We start from the raw sequence: 18,060 nt of genomic DNA, 5'->3' as shown, positions 1-18,060 counted from the left end.
GGTGAAGTTTTCATCCCCACATGAGGAGCTGGAGAAGAACCTTGAATAGACAGTTTTTGTTTGTTTGTTTCCTTGTGTGTATCTACAACTAGATGTGAGGAAAGTGTCCTTTCTTGTAGTTATGTATGATTAGCTCATGAGAGCTCCATAAAAGAAGGTTCAGAGCAGGTCTCTGAACTATGGGAGGTGCAAGTGTTAAAACAGTAGGGGCTGGGATGTGAAAGGGAAGAGCAAGTCATTTTAGACAGTTTGAACAGGTTCCTTGTTGGGATTTTGTTACAGCATTTCTGAGATGCTTAGTTTTGATAATAGCTACATTGATTCCTCCTAAACATATTTATTCAGAGGAAGCCTTTGTAACCTACCAAGGTGACACCAAGCAATAGCTATGATTGACTGGTCGAGTTGTTTTAACTTCCTGAATAAAGTGCAAAAAGGGGGAAGGGTTGCTGCCACAAATACATATGCTGTAGTCAACCTTCAGCGAATGCTATCTGAAGCTAAGCAGAGTTAATTGAAATTTCTCTGTTTCCAGTATATTTACCACATAGGTGTTCTTTGGATTGCAGCTTTAGTCTTTTCTTTGCATTTTTTCCATCCCTTCAGTGGAAAATACAGCAAGTACAGCGAGGCCTCTCAAGCTGCAGCAGGAAACAACTTTCATGGAAGTAAATACAGAAATCTATAGCCACAAATATACCAGATCTACACATATAACAGCATCTGCCCTGTGGACTAGCGTGGCCCTTGAGATTCAGATGGCCCCAACCCTGTTGCCCTTTTGTAAGGTTCTGAAGACCTGGCCACTGAGCCAGAGTGTTGAGTGAGTCCACTCTAGAAGGTGTAGTATGTGAATTAGTGACCTGGCTTGCCAGGTTGGTTTGTTTGTTTATTTTTGACATGTATTATTTTTATGGTTGTTTTTAATTTTAATTTGTGTACCACCCAGAATCATCATGAGTTGGGCAGCTATATAGGTCGAAGGAATAAATAAGTAAACATAGTTAATATCAGGGAGTTATAGCTGCTTTCCTGTTGAATTTCTCTCAGAATCCTGAGAACTGGAGAAATGATTAATCTAGTTTACGGGAAATTGATGGGTGAGATGGAGCAGAAGAGTGGAGGAGAGTAGTCTCTGCTTCTAAAGAGCCTTGTTTCAAAGGCTGGGAAATAGTGATGCAGTGGATGGCACGTTCTGATTTGAAGGATGCACCAAAATGGCCCACTGTTACCCTGTGGCTGACTGTAAAATCACCGACACAAGATGCACAGGCACAGCAAAGAATATAGTGCCAATACTATTCCTAGAGACACCCAGACCTGCAAACACTTAAGTCTGAATTTAAATCAAATGTTTTTTTTATTTGTCTGATTTATTTAGACCTAGCTTTTCTTCCAGGAGCTCAAGACATCTACGGAGAATTTCCCCTCCAATTTTATCTTCACAACAATCCTGTGAGATAGATGAGGTTAAGAAATTGTTTGAAGCACAGTAGCCCAATATCAGTCAATAGAGTTCCATGTTTAGTTGGGAAATTGAATCAGGGTCTTCCAAGTCTTACACTGACATCAGTGGTGGCTCTATCACTTCAGACAGGTATGAGCAAAACCACGAAGAATAAATAAGAGTTGGAACACGTAATGGTCTTGATTATAGAGGGCCAAAAAGTGCCTTGTAGATGTTACTGGACTACATTTCTCTTCAGTGGAGAATGGTTGGTAGAAGTTAGTGTTCAATAACATCTGGATGGTCACATCTTGCCCATCCCTGATTGAAACCTTTTGTACTTCATAAGTTTCCATGTCAGGTACAGATACTTGGAAACCTGGTCGATATTGGGATAAAGCTACCAACAAATCACATTTTTTAACATTGCCTGTTCCTAGGAAGTGCAAATTGCAACACAATGTGGAAAACATTGTCAATAACTTCTGATATCTTTCTTCTGTGTTTCTCCTAGAAGCACCGGGATTGGTGAGCAGTTGGAAACTATAGAACTACAGCCTGTCTCAGTCTGGTGTTTTCTTTTTATGGAAAACTTGGGCTTAGATATTTATCAGTTTGCCAGAAAGATACCTTTAAACAATGCCATCCAAAGCAAGTCCAATATTTCAGGTGCAGCTTGCTTTATTTCCAAAAATAACTAATTTGGAGGAGGACTAGAGGTCTTCAAACCAGCCTTCTTTCATTTGCTATTTAGGCTGTGTTCCAAGATATTACACAGCACACCTATAACATTTAAGTCTTGCATGTGAAGGCATTCAGGGTCTAAAAGTGACCCAGTATGGTTGAATTTTGAAGTAAGGCAGAGAAGAGAATGAGGGGGATGGCTTTTAACGTAGGTGAATTTTGGAAAGCATGTGATGGATGGTCTGTTAAAATGGCTGCACAGGAGGCTTTGCCTCTTTAGGAAATAGCTGCTATGAAGGACATGACTGGTCATAAAATTCTCCTTTATTAAAAGCAAACTGATGAGAGTGTCCTTGCCCCTTTAGTCCCTGGGAAATTCTCCACTGCCCCACTTTTTTATTTTTTGAGCAGGTGGGGACATTAATGAGTAAAGCTCTGGGCTGCAACCTCTCATCAATTTTTTTTAATTTTTAAAGAGGCTACACCAGTGCATTTGAGGCTTTCACTTTTCTTTGCAGCATACTAATTTCTCACAATATTTTTAGGAATCTTAAACAAAACAGAAACAAACAAGGCTGCTTACCTCTGGATTAAGAACAGAGATTCCTAGATTTATGTTATTCAGTGGATGATGTTGGATCAATAAACTAAACTATCACACAGGGTTTCTCTTTGAATAAAATGATGACAAGGAGGAAAGGATAGAATGCTATATGCTGCCTTGAGCTCCTTGGGGAAAAGGCAGGAGAATGTAAACAAGTTGCTCTGCTTGGAACTCACAAAGGGCTTTTCCACAATCCTACCTTGAGATTAGTTACCTTCAAGCCTGCTTGGGTTTGATATCTAGTGCTGGTATTAACGAATCAGATATTGGATGACTGGTGGTAGGAAAAGGAGACTTGTAACAGCTAGGTTGGTTGTATTATGGAAACTGTTGGCAAGAGCCTTGTGACATGTGGACAGCCACATTCTCAGTAGCATTTCAAAACAGGGAGTCAACCCATTGAAAATGTGGGCTACATTTCAGCTCAGATTCACCAGATTCATCTGGAAGCTAATTTGGGGGAGGAGAAAAGGGCCTGACAATAAGATAAACTGCTCTGAAATAATGCTGGTTCAACCATGTCTCAGGAAGATAAGTTCAGACTTTGATGTTTACATTGTAATGCCTAAAAAATACATATGACAAATGCACCAACTTGAGAGAAGCTGTAATTTTATAGGCTGTTTCCCTCTATAATGCTACAACCTCCAGAGTTGTATCAATAACTTTAGCTCCTGTCAAAGACACACTTAATTACAGATGTCAGAATCACCATCAGCTAATCTTTATAGTGTTACAGTCTCCAGATTCTACCAGGACATGCATAGCAAAAACATGCTGTCGTTTCTGTCTCTCCCAACAACAAAGAATAGCAAGTGTAATAGCTTTGGATAAGTATCTGGTACAGTTGGACTACATAAAGAATGTGTTCTCTTTCTCTTTGATCATACCACTTTTATAAATGTATGAAAGGTTGAAAAGAGGAGATGGAGATATTTTTTGTCTCCCCATTAATACTAGATGTTGCGGATTAATGAAAATGATTGGAAGTATTTTCAGGTGAAGCTGGCTCAACACCTTTTTCTCTCTTATAGAGCAGTGAATAGCTTCAGGTTAGCTGATGATACTTTGGTGTGGTGGCAAAACATTTCACAAGAGTCTTTTGCTTTCCTTGCATAGAAAAAATACAAGGATCAGTGAAATCACTAATGCATATGCTGCTCTGTCATGAGTGTTGACCAAGTTCTTTGCATAGTGTCACTTTATTATGGTTATAGCATTAAAACTATATGGGTCCTTTAATTGACATATCTCTAACGAATATAATAATTAAATGAAAGCACTGTATGAAGAAGCAGCATCCTTTTGACTTTGTATCTCTGCAACTCAACTTTAAGATTCCGTTATATATTCCAAATATAAACCTGTTCTCTATGGATTTGGTTTTTATTTGAATTTCATGGAACACTGTCCCCACCAAATCCCAATTTTTACATATCAATGCAAGATTGGGTTGATTTCACATTTCAAATGGTGATGGTGGGTGAAAAAGCTGTCACATTTTACCAGCAAAATATCTCTATTGATAAATATGTATCACTTCATTTCCTGAAACAGGAGCAATTCCTCAAAGGAAGATGATTTCACACAAGAAATAAGCAACTGCAATTTTATTAGGCTGCAGACTGATAGTGAACATCTGGATGGAGTACAGGAAAGCTAATATTCTCAGTCCTGTTTTCTTACAAATGTCAGAATCACCACATCAGCTAATCTTCAAGTCCTATTTTGAAATGACAAGTTGTCATGTCAAATAAAATCTGTAGCCAGACTTGGGAGTTAGGTATGTTCCTTTCCAACTGAATATTTTATTATACTCAGTTAAGAACAAGCATTCCAGGCGTTTGTTTTGTAACTGATGATCAAGCTTAGTTTTGAGAAACAACTTTGCTTGATTGCAGCAATCTGCAATCTCAGACTGTATGTATATGTTAGGTAATTTTGAAGTGTATGGATAATAGTGAATAACAAGAAGTAGTCATTTCTCTTGTTACCTAAAGTCATAATGCTCTGCATAACCATCACCCTAGCAACAAAATTTGATGTCATAAATAGATTAAGGAATAAGATGACAGATAAACCATAGGTTTTATGCCGAATTGGCTAGAGATAGAGCAATATAGTGACATAGCAATTCTTTAGCTGTATAAAAGGAAAGAGAGAGGTTTTATTTAAGAACTAAACTATAACTTTGCATCATTTAAATCTAGCCATTTGTTAGATTTAACAATTCCCAGGTATTCTAATGGTTATCTCACAGGAGTTCTTCCATTCACTGTTGAATGAGTAGAATACATGCTTTGCCTACAAAAAGTTCTAGCACAACACTGGAAAATTAAAATACATATTAGCTTGGATAAGTGGTATGGAAAAGTATGGGAAATAAATTGGCTGAAAAATAAACAGACCAACAAAGAATCCTTTCATGAAGTATTGTTTTACTCATGTTTTCTCTCCAGTTCTTAGATATGTTAATGAAATAATTCCTAATGGGATCTAGGCAAATGTTTGTTTAAATAAATGTTTTAAAAATCTAGGAATCTCCAGGTAAGGTCAGGGAAAGATCCTGATTGAAACCCCAAAGAGTTGCCCTTAGTCAGTACTAAAGTAGATGGACTAATGCTCTGTCTGACTGGAGATAAAACATGGGAAGTCTGAATGCCAGCTTCCAGACTGAATAGCTGCAGAAAAAAAACAAATAGGTGAAAACAATCCCATAGATTCCCATCGAACTCAGTTACATATCCAGTTTATGCCACCTGACCAGCCCATTCTTTCTGAATTATGTCCCTTATAAATCATTGTCATTTCCCTCTTGTCCTTCAGAGGTGCCTTAAAATGTTATTCAGACAAATTGGAATAGTCATTCCCCAAGGATTAGCTTCCCTATTATAGTCTTTGGTAGACCTCCATGAGATCAGTCTGAAGCATTCTAATTTCCCTCGTTTAGGTCTCCAGGTGAGTTGTATTGAACTATAAATCCAGTCATCCTCAGTTAGCTGCATTGATAAGTTCATTTGGATCACTAGTGACAAAAGGGGTTTCATTGCTCATGATTTTTAGAGCTGATGAGGATTAAAGCAGAGTGTGCTTTGCCATTTCAAATGGGGTCATTGAGATATATCTTGAATTGTTGATAATATCCTTTAGGACAATATCCTTTAGGACAAAAAGGATAATATCCTTTAGTAAGCTGTCTTTAGTGCCGAAAGCATGGCATTAATCCAAGGAATAAACTTCCTCTTGGTTTGTAAAATCTTTGTAGGAAAAGACTTACCATAGCAGGTAAAGCAGATTCTCCCATAAAAGATTGCTTTTGATAGTGATCCTTTGTATGTTAAGGTGAGCTTTACAAACATGAAAGATTAGAGCAGTGCTCCCCAATCTGTTGCACACAGTTGTGTTTGTTTATTAAATTTATATGGCCGCCCATCTCAAACAAGTAACTCAGTTATTCAATTTGTATTGCCACCCATTGGCCATGCAAATCTGGGTGAGTAATTTCCAGTTAAATCAGCAACAAATCACTAGCAAAAATTAAAACACATCATGCCTGGGGCAGCCCATATATTTAGGGCTCACTAACCTATTGGCCCATACCCAGGAGGAAAACGAAGTTTTCAGCACCTTATGAAAAGCTAGCAGGCTTGGGGTCATCTGGATCTAAGGAGGTAAGCTCTTCCACAGGACAAGCACAGTTCCCCTCATCCTCCAGGCTTGTTAGGTGGGGATAGTGAGAATTGTCATCCAAACATGCAGAAATAACACCCAAACATACAGAAAACATTTAGGAAAAGTAGTTTGGGGAAGGCAATGTCTGAGCAGCTTCATCTCTGTGTTGCTCTATGATGGGTTGCAGTAATACCAGTTTGCTTCCAAGGAACAACATTGTAGAGAAATTTGAGCTGGAAGAATCATTTATCTGTTCTGCTGCTGCTTATCTATAACACTTATTTTGGGAAAGTTCTGAACAATCTTCATCATATTAATTTTTGCAATAACCCAGAGAGGGTCCATATAGAATGTTAATAACAGAAATGGAGCTTTGGTCCCAATTCCCCAGACTTGTTGCTCAAACAGGAAGTGTGTTTGGGATGAAAATATTTTCTCAAACTGCCCAACTCTCATTTCAACTCAGCATGTGTTTCTAGCATATTCCAAGCCACACTATTTTTTTCACCTTAGTCCATATGTCCATGTATAGGAGCAGATTTTACTTTATCAAATATAAATCAGAAAAAATGAATATGATAATAAATGCAGTGGGCTTATGTTGTATCAGAAGTGCATCTTTCTGCATAATTCCATCCAGTTTTTAATGCAATTTGTCATGAGTAGCGGTGTTTAGGGCAGTTGAATTTGAAGAGAAGATTATATCATCATTTCCAAGCTCATTTTTATGTTTTTAGACAGTTTTAAGTAAAGGGCTCTATAGGATTGTGCTGACATCCAAGTTTGAAGAACTTAATGAGATTTCGAGCATGCCTGGGTGTGCAGATAGTGTCTGTTGGTAACCCTTAAACCAAATGCATATTTTCTGCAGGATTGGGTATCATTTGCATGAGCCCAAGTGAACACAGAGTTGCTTTAACGTCTTCCCAACAGAGTACATGCACGCCCAGTGTCCACTCTGAATCACTTTTTGCCCTTTGAATCTAAATCTCTGCCCAGCACTAGTTTTCTGGATGTTAAAAATAACCAAGTGCAATTCTATGTCTACTCAACATTAAGTCTCACTGAGTTCATTGATTAGATGTACTAAACTATGAATAAGTCCGACTGAATGCAGTGGAACTGCCTCTAAGTACTGTATGCACGTACAAGATTGCATGACAAAAATAAGTACTCCAGTTTATTTAAACCCCTCTATCTTGGGGCATAAAATAATTGATCTCATTTTTTGCATCTTCTATCTAAATGATGAAACCATTATTGGTTATGTCCTGATGTTTTTTCTAAGGTTCTGCGTTTTAGCAAAAATAATGGTAAATGTTCCCTTTTACCTTTCCCCTCCCCCTCTAATTAGGCATGCTTGCAGTCCGGACAGAGTTTAATATGTCTTGTATTTTGATATTCTGGAATAGAAGTAACTTCTTGGTTTTAGATTGCATGAGAATTAACATCTATTGTTAAATATTTATTTGGGGATTTTTGTTTTGTGCTTCGTCTCTATAATTCAAAGAGAACCCATTTAGTATAATGGAAGTGGGTCAATGCACTAAATTTTCTCTGGAAAAAATGGATGGAAAGAGAGAGAGATGAGATGAGATGAGATGAGCTTGGGTAGTACAGTCATTTTTGCAAGATTTTTCCTTGGGAAGAAAAACCTGCTTTCCATCTTTTTCAGCAGGGACCAATGTGCACAAGCATTTTATGCTGCCACTATGATATTTGGCTAGGTACAAGGCATCTGGAAACCTCCACAACCTTCTGAAACTCTTTTTCCATTTTATTGCCTGACTGCATGATCCCATTTAATAATTGCGACTTCTGTATGCTGAGAAGTGAAGTATGATCCACTGTTAAGATATTACAGCTCTCATTGATTGGAATGGCAGAAGCTAAATTCCTTCATTCTCTAATAACACATCGTCCTATATGCTTGATGATTTTATCTGAGATAGTACCTTCTGCCAAATTATCCAGAATACACATTAAAGGTATTAGGTTTTAATTTTCTGTACCTCTTTTAAAAGACTGATGTCACATTGATAATGTAGGCAGATCTAAATTATTATTAACTTTCTTGATATTCCATTTGTACTTATTTGTCATACATGAATCTAATCACCTGGCATATTTAAGTATTTTTATTGTTGGACTTAACGCTATTAGTGATGCAGTTCTGAAGAAAAATTCTTCTTGATCTCTCATTGTTTCAGTACATTCCTTTAATACAGATTAGTGCTCCTACACTCCTTTCCTCTTTTGTTCTGGAAAGACTTGTATTTTCTGAAGCATGTCTTCATTTTTTATTTTGCTTGTCAATCTCTATGTGGCCTCTTGGACTTGGTGATAGTTTTTCTGACCTGTGGTATGAAATTGGTCTCAATTAGAAAAATCAGTCTTAACATTTGAGCTGGTGACATGACATCCTCACTGTTGATGTCATGTCACCACCCACCCACCACTGTGCTTCCTGGCAGACTAGAGAGAGGAACTGCAGACTTCAGGCCAAAATGTTTAACTCTTTCTGAGGCACAAGAAAAGGGCAGACTGCATATAAGGAAGAGAGGAGTTTTGGGGGTTTTTCCCAACATACTTTCTAAAAAACTCTAGTCAGCTTCTCCTTTTGTTTTGCTTTTATTTTGGAGAATAAAATAAATGCTAAAAAAATAGTTCAGTTCAGGTTAAGTGTCTTCTCCTTCCAGGAGGGTGACAATCATGAGCCTCTACTGTGCCTGCTTCTGTGCCATTCTTGCACTTTCTGTTCTTTCTGTTGACCACGGATATAAAGATGTGGTGTGGCTTTGACTGCCTCCAGATTCTTTGCTTGCTTTGTCTGCCTTTAGGGGTGCTTGCTCACCTCCAGAGCAAGAGAGCATCCTAGAATATCCACACAAGTTGCCATTGAGCCCCCCCACCTTTTTTTTTTATTTTGCTCCATTGGCCTTCACAGAGGTCTATTAGCATCCGTAATAGCAGAGTTATTATGAAAGATCCCAGGGAGCCCAGTGTGGATGTGGACTTGATTTTCTTCTCACTAAAAAGATGACCAAGAGTTTTAAAAAAACAAAAGAAAAGAAAAAAAAGCCCTATACTATTATGGAGTCCATAAACTTATTATTTCTTGGGCAGCATATAACAAAATGATTACAACTGGGTTGACAGTCAGAACAAACAAATACTTTCAGGAATCATATCATAGAATCAGACGACAGAGCAAGAATAAGGCAAATGAGCACATTTTATTTTGAAGAGCCTCCTCTATCTGTATATTTGATTTTGGGACTCATTCTATAGGCTGTCTTCTTATGCTTTACTGTTACATCCTGTTCTCGCCTTTGCAGCCTGGTTGAGAAGAGGTGTGTTCATCATGGCCCAGGGATCCAGTGACATGGAAACTGCTGATCTGGAGGAGAGTTCTCCAAATATGATTGTTTACCGAAAGGTAAGAAACTCAAGAGTCATTCATAACGTCTGTGCCAACTTCTGAATTAGACAACTGAGGAACCATTAACTCTTTAAAAAATTATAAGTTAGTATTTTGCTTTGCTTTATTGACTAAGCTTTATTTAGTCAGCTAAAAGGAGTTTTCCCAAAAGTTAATGTACAGTAATACCTTGGTTCACGAACACTTCTGTTCACGAACAATTTGGTTCACAAACAGCAGCGTTCGCAAAATTTTGCTTCCATTCGCGAACTCCGCATCGGGTGACAAACACGACCCACGGCCATCTTCCCTGCTCTGACACGTGGTCGTGGCTTCCTGTAGGCGAGATCGCGGTCGCAGACAGACACTGGCTGTGAAGCTTTTTGGTGTGCTTTTTAGCATGGCTCCAAAGAAAGTGCAGAGCAAGCATGGTGGTAAAAAGAAAGTGCAGAGCAAGAATGGTAAGAATAAGGTTTTGAAGAAAATAACCATTGAATTGAAGAAAGAAATTGTAGAAAAGCATGAGCGTGGTATTCGTGTGACTGATCTGGCCTCGGAGTACAAGATGGCGAAGTCGACAATCTCCACTATTTTGAAGAATAAAGATGCCATCGAAGGAGCTGATGTGGCAAAAGGAGTAATGATGTTAACCAAGCAGAGGACACAAGTGCTGGAAGAGGTGGAAAAACTTTTGTTAGTGTGGTTGAATGAGAAACAGCTGGCAGGTGATAGCATTAGTGAAGCTATGATCTGTGAAAAAGCCAGGAAATTGCACAGTGATTTACTGCAAAAAAACCCCTCTACAAGCGCAACAAGTGAAGAATTTAAAGCCAGTAGAGGCTGGTTTGATAAATTCCGCAAGAGAAGTGGCATCCACAGTGTGACAAGACATGGTGAGGCTTCCAGTTCTGACAAGGCCACTGCAGAAGCCTACAAGAAAGAATTCGCAGAATTCATGAAGGCGGAAGGATACGTCGCTCAACAACTGTTCAACTGCGATGAAACAGGGCTCTTCTGGAAGAAGATGCCAAACAGAACCTATATCATGCAGGAGGAAAAGGCACTGCCGGGGCACAAGCCTATGAAGGACAGATTGACCCTTTTGCTGTGTGCGAACGCAAGTGGCAAGCTGAAGATTAAGCCACTACTGATGTACCATTCCCAGACCCCTCGTGCATTCAAGGAACACAATGCGAACAAGGCCAGACTGCCTGTCATGTGGAGGGCCAATACAAAAGCTTGGGTCACAAGGTAATTGTTCATGGAATGGCTGCACGAGGTGTTCACACCCACCGTTAAAAAATATCTTTCTGACAACCAACTGCCTGAAAGGTGCCTTCTTCTGATGGACAATGCCCCGGCACACCCTCCAGCCTTGGTGGATGATATGGACGCTGAGTATGACTTCATAAAGGTCAAGTTCCTCCCCCTCAACACGACACCTCTTCTGCAGCCCATGGACCAGCAAGTGATCTGCAACTTCAAGAAGCTGTACACAAAGGCGCTCTTCACCAGGTGTTTTAATGTCACTGAAGAGACGTCCTTGACTCTGAAAGAATTCTGGAAGAAACATTTCAATGTCCTCCACTGCATCAACCTCATTGACAAAGCCTGGGAAGATGTCACATACCAGACCTTAAACTCAGCCTGGAGGAAACTGTGGCCAGAATGTGTCACTGAATGTGACTTTGAAGGGTCTGATGCAGAGGAAGTGGAGGAGATTGTGTCCATGTGCAAGAGTATGGCTCTGGATGTCGATGGTGCAGACATAGAGGAGCTTGTTGAGGACCATAAGGAGGAGCTGACCATGGAAGAACTTGCTGAACTCCAGAGTTAGCAGCAGAAAGCGCTTGTTGAGGAGCATTCCACTGAGGAAGAGGAAGACAGGGAGGAGGTTAGCAGTGATGTGATAAAATCCATTATGGAAAAATGGAATGAGTGCCAGGATTTCTTTGAGAAGCACCACCCCAACATAACTGTAATGAACAGAGTGTTGAATCTGATGAACAATAACGTGGTCTCTCATTTCCGGAGGGTTATGCAGGGCAGGAAAAAACAAGTGACATTAGACAGATTTTTCACCAAAACTGAGCCTGCAGCTAAGAGACAAAGAAGAGAGGACACCCCTGAAGGAGATCTCCCTGATGTCCTTTTGGAGGGGGACTTTCCCTCCAAACAATAACCGCCTCCCTACCCACCTTCCTGTCCTCCACGCCAGAAGTTGCCTCAAGCAAGGTTAGTGTTCTCTCTCTTCATACTGTACTGTACTGTACTTTGTTTCATATTTTTGTGGTTTTAAAAAAAAATACATATGGTTCAGAACGGATTAACCTTATTTACATTGAACCTTATGGGGAAATTTGATTCGGTTTGTGACCAGAATCGTGGAACGAATTAAGTTCGTGAACCGAGGTACCACTGTATTTCAAAGTATACCACCGGCATGAATCACTTTTTTAAAAAGCGATACTATAACAACTGTCCCTTGCTCTGTTTTCAAGTGGGGTAGTTATGACGAACATATTTGTTGTATAATGAACTAAAGCTGCTGCTCCAATATCCTAGTTTGCTTGTTTATTTATTTATTTATTTATTGGATTTGTTAAGGATGCCCAACTCCAAAAAACCTCTGGGTGGCTTACAATATGTCCAATACATAAGTTAAAAATACAACTAAAACCACGTGAATGTCTGGATTAAAACAGCACTCCCCAGCATAACCTCCCCAGGTTAGAAAAATTGTTGTAGGTGAAAAAGAAGATGAGTTAATGGACTTACTCTATTGGCCCTTTGCTACTTATCATCAGATGCAAAATACAGGTGAATATGTTCTTGCCACTATGATACAATAGGGCTGTAGTCGTACACATACTTCCATATCAGTAGTTCCCATTGAACTCAGCCCAATTCTGAGCCAACATTCAAGGGATTGAGCTTTAAGCAGTACCTGGATGATCTTGCTATGTTAAACTTACAGTAGTAAATCTGAAGAGAAAAGCATCATCCAACACCCAAATTTTGCTCCACTGCCCCGACGTAGAACGTTCTATCTCCTTGGAATAGCTGCATAGAAATCTATGAAAGTGCTGGATCCCTACAAGAAATACACTCACTGTGCCTGGAACAAAAATACAAATAAAACTTCTCCTTTGGATGCTTTCATGTATAATGAGGTATTAGGGTAAATACAACCCTGTTATTAAAGATATTTGGATGTTATTCCTAATTAAGGTCAAACCCTAACTGATTATTTTAATCCTGTATATTATAAGGTGATTTCTGCCCTATTGCTCAACCTTGAGCAAAGAAGAATACAGCTATGCATAATCTGACAGAATGGTCCTGGTGTAGGGACCCTATCCCATGTCAATATATCACATATCATTTGGGCTAAACTATCCTGGCCCTCCTGGATTTCTCAGCATCTCTTGATACCAAAGACCATGGTATCCTGGACCAGCTTTGGGGGCTGGGAGTGGGAGGCATTGTTTTCCAATGGTTCTCTTCCTTCCTCTAGGGCCAGTTCCAATCAGTGTTGGTAGGGGAGGAAAGCTCAAGCCATACGCCCCTGCAGTGTGCAGAGCTCAGGCCTTTTGCCTCTCTACATGAAGCCACTGAGTGAGGTCATCTGACGGCACAGGGTGCAGTATCATCAGTATGCTGATGATACCCAGCTATACATGTCCACCCCCAGCCAAGCAGGTGATACTGTTGCAGTACTGACTGAGTGCCTAGAGGCTGTAAGGGACTGGTTGGGGAGGAACTGGCTTCAACTCATCCCAGCAAGACAGAGTGGCTTTGGGTTTTTGGCTCCCCAGACGATATGTCATCTTTGACTTTGGATGGGGTGGCACTCCCCTGGACACAGCTGGTACACTATTTGGTGGCCTTCCTAAACTCACAGCTCCTGCTTGAGGATCAGGTGGCAGCTGTGGCTTTGGCACAGATTCATCTTGTGCACCAATTGCACCCATTCCGTCCATAAGCAGGACTGGGAGGTCTTGCTTATGGTCCCTTATGCCTTGGTCACTTCCCACTTGGGTTACTGCAACACACTCTACATGGGGCTGCCTTTGAAGACCACGTGGAAGCTACAATTGGTCTAGAATGCAGTGGTGTGTGCATCATCATATTTATTTCAGTCATTGACCAATAAAAATACATACAATAAAACAGACAACAATATTACCCCTTTCATCAATAACTATTAGCAACCATTTGCGGGCGAAGCTTACACATTATGTAGCAAAATTTTGCAACTTTTAAAGAAATGGGTGTGTGCAGTATTGGATGCCCCTAGGTTGGCCCACATTATACCCCTGCTGTGTGAACTTCATTGGCTCCCAGTTTACTTCTGGGTGCAATTCAGGGTGCTGATTATTACCTTTAAAGTCCCACATGGCACAGGACCAGATTATTTATGGGGCCACCTCTCTCTGATGACATCTGCCTCCCACCAGATCAGATAGGGTAGGCATGCTCCAGGTCCCTTCTCCTAAGCGCTGCCATCTTACAGGACCTAGGAAGTGTGCTTTTTCTGTTGCAGCCCCTTGAGAACACCCTTCCCCTTGAGATCTTTTTAATCTTCTGAAAAACAGTTAAGACCCAGCTTTTCCCCGAAGCACAGGGGTAGGGTAGGATTGGCACAGGAGGAGTGTGTTGTGGGTTGCATTGGAAAGTTTAGCTGTGGCCCCAAGTGTTTCTGTTTTTGGTTTTACTGCTTTTGCTTTATTGTTTGTATATATTGTTTTTATCCTTGGGTTGTGAGCCACCAGAATTTCATTTAAGATGGGTGGCCACATAAATTTAATAAATAAATAAATAAATATGTTTTAAATAAATAAATAAAGCAAGTCTCTGAAGTATCAAACTATTGACGTGATAGTAATTTTAACACAGAGCTCTTCCAGTAACTGCTCTAATGTAAAACTGGAGGGAGGACAATTCCTACATAAGAATTCTTAATCCAAACCTCATCAAAAAAGGAATGGTGGTGAAATGTGCCTTTGACGTTTAACTCAACAGATATTTAAAATACTTAGGTAAACCAAATACAATGTTGCATTTGCAGTTTTAAAATTACATTTGGCAAAAAATGGAATTTGGGAGGAGGGGATGAAGAAAAAAAAAGCCAATAGATCAAATTATGTGTCTTTAGAGCATGTTCATCTGAATGGTTGGAAATGAAAAGTGCACTTGAATCTAATCAGTAATCAATACTATTTACATTGGGGAAGCGCTGCTGAGTTTCACTAGTCTTCAGTTATTGGATTCAAATGTTATTTACTTAAAATACAGCATGATTCTACATTTAATTATTGGTTCCACCATACCTTGAAAAATGGATTAATCATAACCTCCATATATTACTGTAACTTGCCTTGTTTTTTAATAAAAATGTATCAAGAGCAGTTTGAGATTTTTTTAAATACAGCTTTCTCCATTCCTTTTTCTTCTTTATCTGCCCCACATTTGTCCTCCCCCTCTAGAAGTGTACTTCTAGGCCAGCTTCTCAAGGCCTCCATGTGTTAAACTTTGCATTCCCAAGGTGGCTCCCAGAGAGCTCTTTTAGTATTTCTCAGGTCTTCTGCCTCAGCATTTAACATCCTTACTTATCAGAATAGCTGAGGGCCTCATAGTTATTAGTTAGAAAATAAAAATGATTGATGGCTGAAATCCCATGCTCTGTTTATATGATCACCTACCTAAGAAAAGCCGTAGATGATGAGGGCAGGCTGGCAGGGTAGCTAGGCACTGCCTCACAAGTTCACCTTCTGGTTACACACCGACTGAAATCATTTTGGGAAAAGTAAGTTTCCCTATGGCAGCCATTTTGGCTATCTGGCCATGATGTACTGTAAACATTTCAGAAGTGCTGGCCATCTATGGAAGACCAATTTGTATTTATTCCAGCAAACATGGAATATGGGGTATTCTGGATGGGGTAGCACTGCCCCAGACATACCCAGTGCATAATCTGGGGGTCCTCCTGGATTCACAGCTCCTGCTCAAAGAGCAGGTGGCAGCCATGCCCAGGAGGGTTTTTGCACAACTTCGGGTTGTGCACCACTTACACCCTTTCCTGGATCGGGATGCCCTTTGAACGGTCACTCTTGCCCTTGTTATCTCCCAGATAGACTACTGCAATGTGCTCTACATGGGGCTACCCTTGAAGAGTATCCGGAAGCTTCAGCTGGTTCAGAATGCAGCCGCGCGGGCTATTTTGGGGGCCTGAAAGAGGACCCACATAACACCACTACTTCGCGAGCTGCATTGGGTACCGGTTTGCTTCCAGGTCCAATTCAAGGTGTTGGTTATCACCTTTACAGCCCTACATGGCAAGGGACCAGGTTACCTGAGGGACCGCCTCTCCCCCATAAGTTCATCCCGTCCCACAGATCACACAGAGAGGGCATGCTCCAACCCCTTTGGCAAAAGAACTCTGACTAGCGGGGTCCAGAAGATGGGCCTTCTCTGCTGTAGCCCCCGCCCTTTGGAAGATCTTGCCCCTGGAGGTGAGATTGGCCCCCTCACTCCCGGCCTTTCGGAGGGATTTGAAGACCTGGCTCTGCCATCTGGCCTGGGGCGAGGAGGGGGATCATCAAGTGTGGGGTTGGCTAGTCCCTTAGTGGCCTGGTGTTGCTGCCTTGAACCATCGGCCGGCTGGATTTTTTTCCTTTTATTTTTGTAAATGTGAATTGTTATAGGTTTTAATTGTATATTTATTTATTGTTTTAATGTGTTGTGAGCCGCCCAGAGTCCCCCATCGGGGGAAGATGGGCAGGGGACAATTTTAATAAATAAATAAACAAACAAACACGGAATGCCGTGCTGTATCTAATCAATGATTTGAGCTGAAATCCAGTACATTTGGAAGGGACCAGACTGAAGAAGGCAGTCAAGATGTGTAGTTTAACTGGTAGGATACAAGATAAGTACAGATTTATTGTACATCATTAATATCAGGCAACCTCAAAAGCTGATCATCTGGGTTACATTCATACAGTATATTTGACTGTGGATATGCCTCTAGAGTTATAATTCCATAAAGTTCTTGCATTGTTGTCAGACAATATATTAGTAAACCTTCAAGATAATACATTATGCATTGCTCTTAGATATTTATTTGGCTCTAGTTATGGGCTTCTCTCTTTCAAGGCATATGCTGTTCTGCAGCAAATCTTGACTTCTCCTTAACAGAAGGGAAGTAACTTTGGAGGATGATTAGAGTATGTATAGGTAGTTATTTTGAAGGCAACAATATATTATTGTTTTATTTTCTTATTTCCTATTTTTAAAGCCCTTCTAAAGCTGAATCCTGTAAAGTAAAGTAATATACATAAATATCATCAACATCAATATTACTAAGACTATTAATTTCTAATAGGAGTAAAAAAAAACCAGCATAGCGCTTACTACAGCACCAGCAAATATTATCATATCACATTTGACTATGATCTTATCTGTCAGCCCCACTAGGTAGACTAGACCAAGAAATCAACTGTGCAGAAAAGGGAATAACTATTTTTATTGAGATTGGCTATAATAACAGAAATGTGTTGCAAGTTTGGTTAACTTGCTGTACCTCCCCATTTTTCTTGTACTCCAGTGAATCAGGGAGGCATGTGCTAGAGCAACTCCTGAATGCTATCTCATTGGTCTGGACTTAAAAATGTTTTGGCTCCTTTTGCTTAGGTAATGGTTCCTGCATGTTTCTGTCAAGGTCATCTTCCTTGCTCTCTACACTAACTGAAGCTTGGGTATATTTCAAAAATTACACTTAACAAATTTTGAAATGCACAAGTCTGCACAGAAAAGCATATTTTTATAAAAAGAATATGACCCATCCGTCTTTGTTCCAAGAGAAATCAAACTAGTGGGATCAGTGCCTGCCAGGAGAGTCAGTGGTAACCAGGTGCCTCTTTTCCGTGCAGTTAATTATGAATCCCACCAGTGTACTGCTTTGTGGATATAGTTATTTACATGCAGTGTCAAGTCAGAGGGAAGGGTTTCCAGAGCCTTAAACTCAGAAAATACCTTTACATCACTGTGTCCTCCTGTAAATTTAGGAAGACAGGAACATTCTAAATATTACAGTATTTTGCTAATCCATGTGGTGAGCCAATCACTGGGAATACTGTAACTTCTGATGTAGAAGGCACATGAAGAATTTCAGTAGCTACTTCTGTGATTATAGAAAATGCAGCAGGTAATTTCCCTTTTCATGAGATT

The 18,060-nt window shown here is 40.1% G+C and overlaps 1 protein-coding gene across 8 annotated transcripts in view; it reads left to right on the top strand.

Annotated features, from left to right (window-relative positions):
* Positions 1 to 18,060, top strand: part of RGS6 (regulator of G protein signaling 6) — a 250,205-nt gene that overhangs the window by 6,901 nt on the left and 225,244 nt on the right. For all 8 annotated transcript variants that reach the window (XR_015797013.1, XR_003084542.2, XM_088145566.1 and 5 more), the window contains one exon: positions 9,746 to 9,846. Coding sequence is in view for 5 of the 8 variants with exons in the window: in XM_088145566.1 (XP_088001692.1) it covers positions 9,746 to 9,846 (101 nt within the window). In the remaining 3 variants the exon portion in view is untranslated. Of the gene's footprint in view, positions 1 to 9,745; positions 9,847 to 18,060 lie in introns of those variants that run through there.

Source organism: Python bivittatus, unplaced genomic scaffold (assembly GCF_059951505.1).
Source record: "Python bivittatus isolate LINGU-HERP-01145 unplaced genomic scaffold, Pbiv_v1 ctg000480_np1212, whole genome shotgun sequence".
Lineage (NCBI taxonomy): Eukaryota > Metazoa > Chordata > Lepidosauria > Squamata > Pythonidae > Python > Python bivittatus.
Note: the sequence above shows the minus strand (reverse complement) of the source record. Positions and strands in the feature narration are given on the sequence as shown.